Source organism: Phacochoerus africanus, chromosome 4, assembly GCF_016906955.1.
Source record: "Phacochoerus africanus isolate WHEZ1 chromosome 4, ROS_Pafr_v1, whole genome shotgun sequence".
NCBI classification, from domain to species: domain Eukaryota; kingdom Metazoa; phylum Chordata; class Mammalia; order Artiodactyla; family Suidae; genus Phacochoerus; species Phacochoerus africanus.
In genome coordinates, this window is record NC_062547.1 from 9,053,215 (window position 1) to 9,066,145 (window position 12,931).

Below are 12,931 nucleotides of genomic sequence, written 5' to 3' on the forward strand. Positions count from 1 at the left end.
TTCCCTTGGGAGGAAGAGGCTTCTAGAAAGGCATTTTGGCTCTTACAAAACCTCCGCTAAGTTTGAGTCCAAAATTTGAGTCCCGCAGACACTCGTGAGACGCTGAACCTCCGACCCGGCAGCTTGCTGGGCCGCTCCGAGGGGTGGCGGGCACACCAGGGGCGGGGACATTGCTCCTGGCGGATGGGCCAGAAATGGGCCTGAATAATGGGAAGTGGGGAACAGCACGCCCCAGTTCCACCAGGAAGCCCAGACTGAACAATTTGGGGCTTAACCAACCCCTAGGGAGGCGACCGAGGAGCAGCGCGCTGAAATAAACGGCGCCGGGCGTTGTCCTCACACGTTTCCGCTCCAACGGGACCGCCTATTAGGCAAACTGTGGAAACCTATGCCTACTGCCCGCGTGCTTGCTGGGGTCCCCTTGTCCCTTAATCCTTGGCTTATAGCCGCCGCACGCCTTCACCTGAATCGAGTGGACGTCGGCCTCCAGCCTCCAGAGTGGGCAGGAGTGGGAATCCAGTTGGCGACAGCAGGGGCAGCCATTTTGAGGTAGATGAACACGGAAGGGACCATATTGAGCACGCTGAGCGCCTAGGACCGCCATTTTAAGTATGGGCCCAGAGAAGCCGTGTACGGTGAAACGCTGTGACGTGCGGCCGCCATATTGGCGCAGGTTCCCCTGGCAGCGGCCATCTTGGAAGGAGACTTGCTCTGGGCGCGGCCATGTTGGAAATAAAACCGGCCCCTTCGCTGGGACTGGAACCAAGCTCCTCCCCTTTCACTGGGTTCCTTCCGTCTACGACTCCCCTCCGGCTCCCTCCCTAAATCTACCCTGTTTGATCTGTTTTCATTTTCATTTTCTTCATTGCCTCTGTGTGTGTGTGTGTGTGTGTGTGTGTGTGTGTGTGTTTGCGCGCGCTCTCCATAGCCTGAGTGTCTGTTTTAACTTAATTCTTCCACTTAAGACACTCACGTGCCGTGCCCGCCATCCGTTTCCCCCTCCCCTTAACGTCGCAGGATCTCTGATCCTAGACAATGTCTAACCTGCTTTGACTGACCCTGGTTATGACACGCCTTTCTAACCACCAAAACTATTGACTGATGATCCTCTCCCCCAAGAACGCTAACACAGAAGCTGCCCTCTGAGACTCTGGATGACTTTATTCTTCAAATGGCTTTACCTTCCAGCAGCTCCAGGTGAGACTGACAGCAGGCACCCACTCCATCCCTCTCTCCATTGTCTGAGCAGGTCACAGAGGGAAGCAGGCGGGACCCTGGCAGAGTCTGACAGCCCTTCTGTGGGAGGAGCTAAAGGTGCCCCGAGTCACGGGGAGCTTTGGGTCGACCAGAGTGGGCGAGGAAATGGGGTCAGCAAATAGGTGAGAGAAGGCCTTGTGCTTCAGATAACTTCACAGGGTTGGGCAAGGGCTAGAGATGAGATGCGGGGACCCTCAGGGGCTCAGGACAATTCCTGACCTAAGTAAGAAAAGGCCAGGGAGTGGGAGAGGTGAAGAGTTGTGAGGAGGGGACAGGGCAGCTCAGAGGAGGGCACAGAAGAATTTCTTCTCCCTGAAAGGGTTCTCCGAAGTGGGCACAGGGGTGATGAGGGGATCCTCACAGGCGTGGGCATCACAGTAAGTCATCAAGTCTGCTGCTGCCTTGGACACCTGGGGCACAGCCAGGAGGAGAATTGTTAGCCAGAAACCCTGGACTGCAGTCTCCCTCTCCAAATAGGTTTTCTTTTGCCATCGCTAGGGCTCCTTACGACAGTTTTCTCTTCCCGCGACACCCACAGAGGCTTGGGGTCAGCTCTCCTTACCGATCCCAGGACTCCTCCTCTGATCTCAAGGAAAGAAAGGATCTCTCATCCTGAGGTTTGGCAGTCTACAGTACAGCCCTGCCAACTGGGATCTAGGGCCCCACCCACCTTTATCCTGCACAAACTAGCTTCAATCTTAAGCTGTTCCACCATCTTGCGGGCTTGCCCAATGCTCATAGTGCTGTTCACAGGGGTCTCCCCTTTCATCCTGGAAAAGAGAGACAGCTCAGAGCATGATAGGGGGCCCTGCACAGTCTCAGCTGAAGGCCCCCCCTCCGTGCTTACTCATCAGCCTTTACGAGGCTGGGTCATATGCTCCCGTATTTTACTGCCCTCTTATCCCCAACCTCCAGTGGTCTTTCCCATCCCTGTCTTCCAAAGCTAAGGAAATGGAGAGGTGGGACGAGAAGCTCCCCAAACTCCTACATGGCCTGGGCCTCAGATCATTAAATGTACTAATGATTCAAGGCTTACAGCTCTCAAGCTCTGTGTGTTGCCAGCTTGGAAAACCCCAGCTAGAAACAGGAGCCCCGCCCTGATGAGGAGAGCACATAACCCCCACCCGCCCCCATGAGCCCCAAAGGGAGAAAAGCAGAATGTTCCCTACTCACCTGAGGCCACAGGCAGTGTCAGTCCTGGGGAGTGGGATCTGGGGTGCACCAAAACCTTCTGCCTGAGATGGGTGCCCCACCTTGCAGGGAGTTGCAGCTGAGAGTATCTGACGCAGCAGCCAAAGCAACTAATACAGAGAAGGCCACTGGGGAGGGTCGGGTCAGAGGCTGGTGGAGGACTGACTGGTCCCCGCTTCTCCAGCTCAAGCACTGCCCAAATACCTGAAGGATGAAGGATGCTAGAAGGAGCTGCTCAGATCCTGGCGCATACCAATCGTCTGGCCAGTGGGGGAGCCTAGCTGCTCTGCCTGCAGCCCCTGTGCACTCCCCCACCGTTACTGTCTCACATCCTGCCCTTCCCCCATTGCAGACATCCTGAGTCTGGGCTAGAGCCCTCCCCAAAGGAGCTGAAAGTAACTGAGTCCCAGGCAGACTCCCCCCCTCAATGGGGTGGTCTGGACCTGTGACAGCCCCTGCATTGGAGTCAGTACTGGCTGCCGGGAGACCCTGCTCATTTGAAAATCTGACATCAGCTGGGCAGTCACCCCCCCCACTCCACCCCTCCTCCCTCTACTCTGACACAGCATTTAGCACCTGACTCTTCGTTTCTCTCCCAGGGACCCTCCATTCCCAATTTCCAGGAAAATGTGATGAGCTACAGGTATCAACGTCTAGATCACCACTTAATGATCTAGCTACAAGTGACTGGCGTGGAAAATCTAGGGGCAGCGGGGTCCATCAGGAAGATGTCTAAAGAAATGGCAGACCAAAAAGAAGGAGAAGCTAAGGAAAAAGAGGTGTGCAGAGACCAGATCAAAGAATCGGACAAAGAAGAGGTAGGGGAGAGTTCAGTGGGTGTTTCTGGAAATAGATGGGCTTCCTGGGGGTGGGTGTGTATTGGTCGGGAGATTGCGTTGTGCTTAGTGCTGTGAGGAATGCAAAGATGTACACAACACTGACCCTACCCTCGAGGGGATCTTTTTTGGGGTGAATGGACATATACAGAATAGAGGGTGCCACTCGCCAAGACTAGTCTAGATAATGCGCTGCGGGAACTCTGTGGGAAAGTCTGGTTAGGGTCAGAGGAGGTCGATTACGCATCAAAAAAGCTGGAGACCAAACACGGGCCTGAAATGCTACCACTCTTGTAAAACAGGGGACAGCCAGCCCGCCAGCGCAACGCGCAAGATGCACAGGTCCCCGCAGATCACAACGTTCTCGGGGCGCATGCTCTCTGCCTCGAATGCCTACAGGTCCAAGGAGGTGGATGCCCACCTCTCCCCCTTTTCGGGGTTTAAATAGTGGGTAGTGAACGTTTGGGCGGAGGGCCGTGATTGCGGCCTCGAGAGGCGGGCCGAGAGGGATGCTGCTGACTCATAGCTTGTCTGGGGCATATCTTGGGACTTGAAAGGAGGCGCCTGTCCCCTTTGGTGCTGGTAACGGGTGGGTAACGGACCACTGGGAGGGACGGTGCCGAGCTCGAGGAGGTGGGAACCAGGCTGCCCGGCAGGCCCCACCTCTTGCTCCGGGCCCCGCCCCTTGGCGAGGCCCCGCCCCCAGGGCTACAAAGGCGGCCGGCGGGAGGGGGCGGGGCTTCCCCGAGAGGCGGAAGTGCCTTCTCGCGGTTTCCCTGGCAGCGCGCTGCTGGTGAGTCTGCGGAGCTGCGGCGGCCGGCGGGCTGCTTTCTGTGGTGGTGTGGTTGGATGGGGGCACCGGGCCCCGCGCCCACTGCCAAACCGGAGGGGCCTGGCAGGGAGCGGCCGTTGGCTGCTGGATGTCCTGCCCGGTGTGGGGCGTGGCGCGGTCTGGGAGCGAGCGTAGTTGCAGGCGGAGAGGAGAAACTCGGGAGGCCGCTGAGGCTGCTCGCTCTGAGTCCCGCTGTGCGACCTTAGGCAAGTCCCACATTCTTCTTGCAACCACCTCGGAGTGGGGAATCAGTGTCACCATGTGTTTAAAACCGCCTTTTTTTTAAAGAGAACTTTAAGGTGCTCCTCCTCTGTATGTCATGTATTGCTGCGAATGAGTATCAAGGTGTTCCCGTCCCAGAATCAGGTGACCAGAGAACGAGTTCAACTGAGGAACTCTAGCACTGGGGGCAGAGAGAGAAAGCACCTGTGGAGGAAAGGAAGGCATGGTTGGCGGAGAAAGGCAGTCAATTGGAAAAAAGCCATATGAAACAAAGACTTTGCCATGTCTTGGTATCTCCAGTTCCTCAAAGACAGTCCTAAGCTTGTCCTTTTTCTCCCCCACCTCCTTGGTGAAAGGAGCCATTCTTTCCCCCTCTCTGTCTTCTTCCAGGAACCACCAGCTGCTGCATCCCATGGCCAGGGGTGGCGTCCAGGTGGCAGAACACCTAGGAACTCAAGGCCTGAACCCGGGATCAGACCCCCTGCACTCCCTAACATGGTCAATGACCCACCAGTACCCGCCTTACTGTGGGCTCAGGAGATGGGCCACGTCCTGGCAGGCCGTGCCCGCAAGCTGTTGCTGCAGTTTGGGGTGCTCTTCTGTACCATCCTCCTCCTGCTCTGGGTGTCTGTCTTCCTCTACGGCTCCTTCTACTATTCCTACATGCCGACAGTCAGCCACCTCAGCCCCGTGCATTTCTACTACAGGTGAGAGGGGGCCTCTATCACAGCAGCAGAATCCTGAGAGGGAATGGCTGCAAGGATCCTTGGAGTTTATTCAGGTCAACCCGCTTACCTGTCTCTGGTTACTGAAATCTGGTTTAAAAGAGGAGAAAAAAAAAAATCTCTCTCCTAGACTGTCATTACGAGGGGTCAGTTCTGGGTAGGATGCGTCAGACCTCTCTTAGGGCCCACCTGTTGAGCCAGCCCAACCCCTCTGGTCATCTCAGTAGAGGAGGTATTAAGAAAGCAGCAGTTGGAGTTCCCGTCATGGCGCAGTGGTTAACGAATCCGACTAGGAACCATGAGGTTGCAGGTTCGGTCCCTGCCCTTGCTCAGTGGGTTAACGATTCGGCGTTGCCATGAGCTGTGCTGTAGGTCGCAGACGCAGCTCGGATCCGAGTTGCTGTGGCTGTGGCGTAGGCTGGCAGCTGCAGCTCCGATTGGACCCCTAGCCTGGAAACCTCCATATGCCGCAGGAGTGGCCCAAGAAATGGCAAAAAGACAAAAAAAAAAGAAAGCAGCAGTTGACCTTTTACATGACTTCCTCCCACTCATGACAGTCTGCTGCAAGAGAATATATGGAGACACAAATGTATGAACACATAAACTCCCAGAGTCCTATTTCTTGTCTGGGGCCTCAGTTCCTTTCCATTTTACAAATCCCGCCAAATTGTCTCCTTTTTTTTTTTTTGTCTTTTTAGGGCTTCACCCAAAGCACATGCAAGTTCCCAGGCTAGGAGTCAAATCAGAGCTGTAGTTGCCGGCCCACACCACAGCCACAGGAACATGAGATCCAAGCCGTATCTGCAACTTACACCCCAGCTCACTGCAACGCCAGATCCTTAACCCACTGAGTGAGGCCAGGGATGGATACTAGTCTTCGTGGATACTAGTTTGGTTTGTTACCGCTCAGCCATGACGGGAACTCCCAGATTCTCTCCTTTTAAGAATGACTACAGGACCAATCAAGAAGTGCCGACAAGGGCATTATTATTAATGGTGCAAAGTGGATTTTTTTTTTTTTCCCTGTCCTTAGCCCCTGGTCTTAAGCTGTAATTTCCAAGGCAGAGCTGCTTAAACTTTTAGGAAACATGGATATGAAAGCTCTGGCCCCTCCTGCCATAAAATCCTCTGTACATGGCCATGTGCAGTTTTGCCCACACTATGAGAGGGTGCATGAACCTCCTAAAGACCATCTGAGGGAGTTCCCATCGTGGCTCAGCAGTAACAAACCTGGCTAATATCCACGAGGACAAGGGTTCGGCCCCTGGCCTCGCTCAGTGGATTAAGGATCCAGCGTTACCATGAGCTGTGGTGTGGTGGTGTAGGTCACAGACGCAGCTCAGATAGGGTGTTGCTGTGGCTGTGGTGTAGGCCAGCAGCTGCAGCTCGGATTCAACCCCTCGTCTGGGAACCTCCATATGCCACAGGTATGGCCCTAAAAAGTAAAAACAAAAAAACAAAAACAAAAAAAAAAAAGGAATCTCTTCCCTGGAGATCTCCTGTGGCGCAGCGGGTTAAAGATCTGGCATTGTTACCGCAGCAGGTCGGGTCAGTCAGTCCCTCACCGGGGAACTTCTGCATGCATGGGCACACCCAAAAAAAAAAGAATGTCTGCCCTAACAAGAAGAAATAAACTGAAGTAGCAGGAAGAGAATTAAAGAACATTCCTGGTGTCTTGAATCTCCTGGCTGCATTTCGTCTGCATCTCTCTTTATTTATTTTATTTATTTATTTTTTTTGGCTTTTTGCTATTTCTTGGGCCGCTCCCGCGGCATATGGAGGTTCCCAGGCTAGGGGTCCAATCGGAGCTGTAGCCACCGGCCAACACCAGAGCCACAGCAACGCAGGATCCGAGCCACGTCTGCAACCCACACCACAGCTCACGGCAACGCCGAATCGTTAACCCACTGAGCAAGGGCAGGGACTGAACCTGCAACCTCATGGTTCCTAGTCGGATTCGTTAACCACTGTGCCACGACGGGAACTCCTGCACCTCTCTTTATGACAGAGAAGGGTGCCTGTTCTGGAAGAAGGGGTGGGGAATGGGAAGGGGAGCCCTAGGGGCTAAGGAGGCGTGAGGGCAAGACAGACCCTAACTCAGCCGAGTGTCATCCTCATTCTCATTTAGGACCGACTGCGATTCTTCCTCCTCCTTACTCTGCTCCTTCCCCGTTGCCAACGTCTCACTGGCTAAGGGTGGACGTGATCGGGTGAGTATGGGACCTGAAGAGAGGTTTCATTAGAGCTCTGATGACTTGAAATAGGAAGGCTGGAGAAAAACCTGGTGATCAGGGACTGAGTAATAGAGGCTAAGAGGAAGGCTTTCAAGGAAAGGGAGGTTAAAGAAAAATGAAAGTCCAAACAAATTGTGTGCATTATTCTTTCCTTCAGCAAACTTTAGCAATGTTCTCCTTTTTTTTTTGTCTTTTCTAGGGCCACACCCTTGGCATGTGGAGGTTCCCAGGCTAGGGATCAGTTGGAGCTGTAGCCACCAGCCTACACCAGAGCCACAACAATGTGGGATCCAAGCCGTGTCTGCGACCTACACCACAGCTCACAGCAACGCCGGATCCTTAACCCACTGAGCGAGGCCAGGGATTGAACCTGCAACCTCATGATTCCTAGTTGGATTCGTTAACCACTGAGCCACAACGGGAACTCCTATGTTCTCCTTCTTAAATTGTTTCAGCCAGGCCATGTCTACTAGATAAGGTGTGTTTTAGATCTGAATGCATCTCAATTAACAGATCAGCTCTTTCACTGAACTAGGTTGGAACCCACCCATGAGTTTTGAAAATACGTTAAATTATGAAACCGTTGACAGGTATTTGTAACCTGCCATTACAAAGGGTACTGTGTCAGAGACTGGGTCAGATGCCACTGTGACTTCAAGAAAGCTGGAAACCCTAGGAAATGCAGAATGGGATTTGTCCTTCTCTATTAGGCAAGCTGCTGGAGGCTCTGAAAAAGGGGTAGGCATCCAGAACACTTCAGAAGGACCTTGGAAGATCAGCAGCATTTCTGATCACCAGATTTTTTTTTTTTTTTTTGAGTTGTCATGAGAAGTAATTAGTGGTCAGATTTACTAAGAATTTAAAAATGAGGAGTTCCCTTGCGGTAGAGTATGTTAAGGATCTGGCATTGTCACTACAGCAGTTCACATTGTTGCTATGACTTGGATTCAGTCCCTGGCCCTGGAACTTCTGAATGCTGAGGCCGCAGCCAAAAAGAAAAAAGAAAAAATGGTTTTTCGGAGTTCCCGTCATGGTGCAGCAGAAACAAATCTGACTAGGAACCATGAGGTTGCAGGTTCGATCCCTGGCCTTTCTCAGTGGGTTAAGGATCCGGCATTGCTGTGAGCTGTGGTGTAGTTTGCAGACGCGGCTTGGATCTGGTGTTGCTATGGTTGTGGTGTAGGCCGGCAGCTACAGCTCCGATTCGACCCCTAGCCTGGGAATCTCCATGTGCCACAGGCGTGGCCCTAGAAAAGACAAAAAAAAAGTTTTTTTTTTGGCCATGGCATGTGGAACTTCCTGGGCCAGGGATCAAACCTGAGCCATAGCAGCAACCCAAGCCACTACAGTGACAATGCTGGATCCTCAACTCACTGCACTACAAGAGAACTCTTTTTTTTGGGGGGGTCTATTCCATTCTGTCTTTCCTATCACCCCTGTGGTCCTTATGTATCATCTTAAGAGGGTTGTGCTACAGGATAAGCATAATTGAATATAGAATTAGAGGAATATAGGAATGGTTAGGAAAAACCAGGCTATGTTTGGTGGCAAATCTTTAACCCTTCGAGGTTAATCCCAGTGAAGAAGCCTTTCCACCATGGGTCTCAGGGTTCTGCCAACAGAGCCAAGGTATGGGGCCCGTAACGACATAAGATGGTCTGGAGCAACACTGACCTCGAGAGCTGGCTAGGGAAACAGTGAGCGCTTCTGGCACTTAGTTAATTAATAATGTCAGTGAAGGCAGGCTGGGCCCAGGGGGATGGCCTCACGGAGACAGAGAGGCCTGAGTCACAGTTGGCCCAGTTGGCAACGTGACGGTTCACTTTTGGAAAAGAAATATGACACAACCCTCTCAGAACCCTTTCGCCGAGTTCCCGTCATGGCGAAGTGGAAACAAATCGGACTAGGAACCAAGAGGTTGCGGGTTGGATCCCTGGCCTCGCTCCGTGGGTTAAGGATCTGGCATTGCCGTGAGCAGTGGTATAGGTCACAGACGCGGCTCAGGTCTGGCGTTGCTGTGGCTGTTGCGTAGGCCAGCAGCTACAGCTCTGATTAGACCCCTATCCTGGGAACCTCCATATGCCATGGGTGTGGCCCTAAAAAGACAAAAAATAAAAATATATAAAAATACCCTTGCTCGAAACCAAGTGATTCAGAAGTGCTGACAGGGTAAAGCTAAGATCTCAGAAGTTGCGGGATCCAGCCACCAGAAGGGGGCAGCACCTTCTCAGGATGAGAGAGATTGGGAGGCCTGTTTTGCTAGCTGAGGGGGTTGTGGCAGAGTATCTGGAGGGACAGGGAGGTGGAACAGGGATAGGACGATTAAACTGTTTCTTTCTGAAAGAGTGGGGGCTACCTTGGGCAGGTGCTGATGTATGGACAGCCGTACCGCGTCACCTTAGAGCTCGAGCTGCCAGAGTCTCGCGTGAACCAAGATTTGGGCATGTTCTTGGTCACCATCTCCTGCTACACCAGAGGTGGCCGAATCATCTCCACCTCTTCCCGCTCTGTAAGTGTTCCCGGCCTGTCTGGGAGGGCGTGGAGGAGAAGGATGACCAGTGTCAGAGAGTCTGGGTGGAGCTCGAGGAGCAGACATCCTAGCTCTGAGGTCACAGACACATCAGGATAGGCAAGAGGTGTCCGTTTGCCAAACCAGACGATCGCCCCCAGATATCCGATGAGCATGTCTAGCTTTTGGGGTACAGCCTGAAGAGTGGAGCTGCCCTGAAAACAGGGGCTTCTTTGGAGCCAGACAGGCCTGACCTCAAATCCTTACTCGGAAACATGCCAGCTGAGGGGCAACTTACTTAGCCCCTTGGCTATAAAGTATTATAAGTCCATATAGCAGTAACTCCTCATAGTGAGCCTAGTTTAGGTTTGATGAAGAAATAGTGGGTGTTCAATAAATGTTAGACTCCGTTCTTTTTTTTTTTTTTTTTCTGTCTTTTTAGGGCCACACCTGCGGTATATGGAGGTTCCCAGGCTAGGGGTCTAATTGGAGCTGTAGCCACCAGCCTACACCAGAGCCACAGCAATGCGGGATCCGAGCCACATCTGCAACCTACACAGCTCATGGCAATGCCAGATCCTTAACCCACTGAGCGAGGCCAGGGATTGAACCCGCAACCTCATGGTTACTAGTGGGATCTGTTAACCACTGAGCCACGACGGGAACTCCCTAGACTCCATTCTTAATTGTCAACAGAAGGACATCACGAAAACAAATTCCTGAATGTCCATATGGGGAAAAAAGCTTCCGCTGGTGCACTGGGACATACATTCTGTTCTGGATTCTACAACCATTTGGGGGAAAGGTAGATCAGAGACAGTGCTGGGCTTCATCTTGGACAGTTTCTTAGAAGAAGGGGCTTTTGCTGTATTGGGAATAGAGACTCTTGGTAGGGCCAGTCAGGGATGTCTCGCCAGCCTTCACAATGGTTGGGTCACGACTTGGGTTTGGGGGCGTGGTGGGAAGTGCAAGGGAGGGAGCAGGGGGCCTGAGGAAGAAGCAGCCTGGGGAGGCACCAGTCCCCAGCCTCTCCCTCCTGGCCTCGGCAGGTGATGCTGCACTACCGCTCAGACCTGCTCCAGATGCTTGACACGCTGGTCTTCTCCAGCCTCCTGCTGTTCGGCTTTGCAGAGCAGAAGCAGATCCTAGAGGTGGAGCTATACCCGGAATACAGAGAGAACTCGGTAAGCGGGGGCAGGAGGGCCAGGAGCCAGCCCTGCCCACAAGCCCAGAATTTGACCTGAAGAGCTCCTGGCCTCAGTCAGGAGGGACAGCTCCAGAGGCTGGAAGTGGGCCTCAGATCAGGCTGTGAGTGACAGCAGCAGGATCCCGGGCTGATGCTGCTGCCACCTCCCCCTCCCGGCCCACAGTACGTGCCGACCACCGGGGCCATTATTGAGATCCACAGCAAGCGCATCCAGCTGTACGGCGCCTACCTCCGCATCCATGCCCACTTCACTGGGCTCAGGTGAGGAAGCGCTGGAGTGGCCTCCTGGCTGTCCTCAGGTGAAAAGGATCCCAAGCAGAGGTGGCAGGTTTTACTTAGGCTACAGATTCTCCATCCTGGCTCCATATCAGCATAGCAGCCCCCCCGGGGGAGCTTTTCACAAATAGCAATGCCTGGGCCCCACCCCAAGACAAGGATTTATTAGGTTCATATCTGGTCTTTTTGAAAGCACCCCAGGGAAACGTCATGCGCAGCCAGGGTCAGGACCTGCTGTCCGCAACTGCTGGCTCAGCGCGTGGGAGGCCGAGGGTGGAGGCCAAGGGAGGAGACCCGTTTTAGCCAAACTCTGATGCATTGCTCTAGAAGTTATTTCTGAGAAGTGGGGGCGGCTGGTGCTCCCCGATAGCTGCGACTCCCTCCCCTGCCCCGCCCCCACTCGCATCCCCAGGTACCTGCTGTACAACTTCCCCATGACCTGCGCCTTCGTCGGCGTCGCCAGCAACTTCACCTTTCTCAGTGTCATCGTGCTCTTCAGCTACATGCAGTGGGTGTGGGGCGGCGTCTGGCCCCGACACCGCCTCTCTTTGCAGGTCGTAAAGGACCCCCCTTCCTCACCCCTTCGTGACCCTTCTTTGACTGGGGAGTGGGCAGGGGCGGGCTTGGGGGCTGGGGTGGAAGGGCCCCGATCCCTGGGGAGGGAAGGCAGGCCTCTCGGCTCAGGAGTCTCCCCTCTGCAGGTAAACGTCCGAAACAGAGACGGCTCCCGAAAGAAAGTCCAGCGAAGGATCGCTGCCCGCCAGCCAGGTACCGGGTCAAGGCGATGGTGGGGGGCTCCTGTGCCCTGTGGTGGTGTGTGAGGCTCTGGCACTCAGGTGCTGAGCTGATGCGAAGGTCAAGGGAAAGGCTGAGCGGGGTGAAGCTGGCACTGCAGTCCAGGCGCAGCCGCCCTAGCTCTGCCCTGTCCTCTACCCCCTCTGGAGGCACAGGGCCCCAAAGCCAGGAGGCGGCCCCTCAGCTGTCACAGGTTACAGAGCACAGGGAGAGCCCTGCAGCCCCCTCGGGGACAGGTAAGGCGCAGCAGCCCCACCTCTTCCTGACTCCTCCTCAGAACTCCCCTTGGCTTCATCCAGTCTGACCTCTCTCCCCCTTCCCCCGCCAGCTGCAGAGGGCCAGATGTCCCCAGAGGAGAAGCCAGATCAACAGCAGCCCCTGAGTGGCGAGGAGGAGCCAGAGCCCGAGGCCAGTGACGGTGAGGGCAGTCTGCAGCGGGACCTGGGGGAGGGCGGAGGCCACACCAGGTGAGGGCAGGAGCCCCTGGTTCTTGAATTTCCCCTTTGGGATTTTGTTCTTCGCTGCCCTGGCCCAGGTTCAGGCTCCTGGGAAGATGCAACCCTGCTGACAGAGACCAGCCTGCCAGTTCCTGCCCCTGCCCTTGCCCCGGAGACCGTGGGCAGCTCCGAATCCTCCGCGGGCACCGTCCGCCAGCGCCCTATGTGCTCCAGTTCCTGAAGAGAACGGGGCAGCGTCCCCACCTTCCAGCCCTTCCCCCACCACCACCACCCCTTTCCCGTGCCGTGGCTCCCTGAATAAACTATTTTCGTGCCAGCTGCCTCCCTGACTCTGTGGTGGATTCAGGGCCATTGGAAAACCTGGCGCTCTCCAGGCACCCCCCGCCCTG

General features: G+C 54.5%; 2 protein-coding genes across 8 annotated transcripts; one reads left to right on the forward strand and one right to left on the reverse strand.

Annotated features, from left to right (window-relative positions):
• The first annotated feature begins 764 nt into the window (after positions 1-764).
• Positions 765-12,864, forward strand: BSCL2 (BSCL2 lipid droplet biogenesis associated, seipin). 7 transcript variants are annotated; one of them, XM_047775487.1, is made up of 12 exons: positions 765-1,197; positions 3,048-3,266; positions 4,729-5,045; positions 7,192-7,273; positions 9,663-9,806; positions 10,856-10,990; positions 11,177-11,274; positions 11,702-11,843; positions 11,991-12,057; positions 12,231-12,320; positions 12,413-12,502; positions 12,620-12,864. In XM_047775487.1, the coding sequence occupies exons 2-12, from the start codon at positions 3,177-3,179 to the stop codon at positions 12,760-12,762; spliced, it is 1,398 nt and encodes a 465-aa protein (XP_047631443.1). In that variant the 5' UTR covers positions 765-1,197; positions 3,048-3,176; the 3' UTR covers positions 12,763-12,864. The 7 variants fall into 7 exon arrangements, with proteins under 7 accessions (XP_047631443.1, XP_047631444.1, XP_047631445.1 ...); XM_047775488.1 differs by having other exon boundaries at positions 12,234-12,320; XM_047775489.1 differs by having other exon boundaries at positions 12,240-12,320.
• Positions 1,142-2,985, reverse strand: GNG3 (G protein subunit gamma 3). Its single transcript, XM_047775495.1, has 4 exons — positions 2,653-2,985; positions 2,431-2,558; positions 1,928-2,027; positions 1,142-1,667 (listed from the first exon to the last, which is right to left on the reverse strand). Exons 3-4 carry the CDS (start codon positions 2,024-2,026, stop codon positions 1,539-1,541), a joined length of 228 nt encoding a protein of 75 aa, XP_047631451.1. The 5' UTR covers position 2,027; positions 2,431-2,558; positions 2,653-2,985; the 3' UTR covers positions 1,142-1,538.
• Positions 12,865-12,931: the final 67 nt, after the last annotated feature.

Bases quoted from the DNA above. Each gene is read 5' to 3' on its own strand.
- GNG3 (XM_047775495.1), bottom strand. From the start codon at position 2,026: ATGAAAGGGGAGACCCCTGTGAACAGCACTATGAGCATTGGGCAAGCC. The intron at 1,668-1,927 runs GTGGGTGGGGCC...GCTGTGCCCCAG, and splicing joins CTAGTTTGTGCAGGATAAAG to GTGTCCAAGGCAGCAGCAGA.
- BSCL2 (XM_047775487.1), top strand. From the start codon at position 3,177: ATGTCTAAAGAAATGGCAGACCAAAAAGAAGGAGAAGCTAAGGAAAAA. The intron at 5,046-7,191 runs GTGAGAGGGGGC...ATTCTCATTTAG, and splicing joins CCCGTGCATTTCTACTACAG to GACCGACTGCGATTCTTCCT. The intron at 11,844-11,990 runs GTCGTAAAGGAC...TCCCCTCTGCAG, and splicing joins GACACCGCCTCTCTTTGCAG to GTAAACGTCCGAAACAGAGA.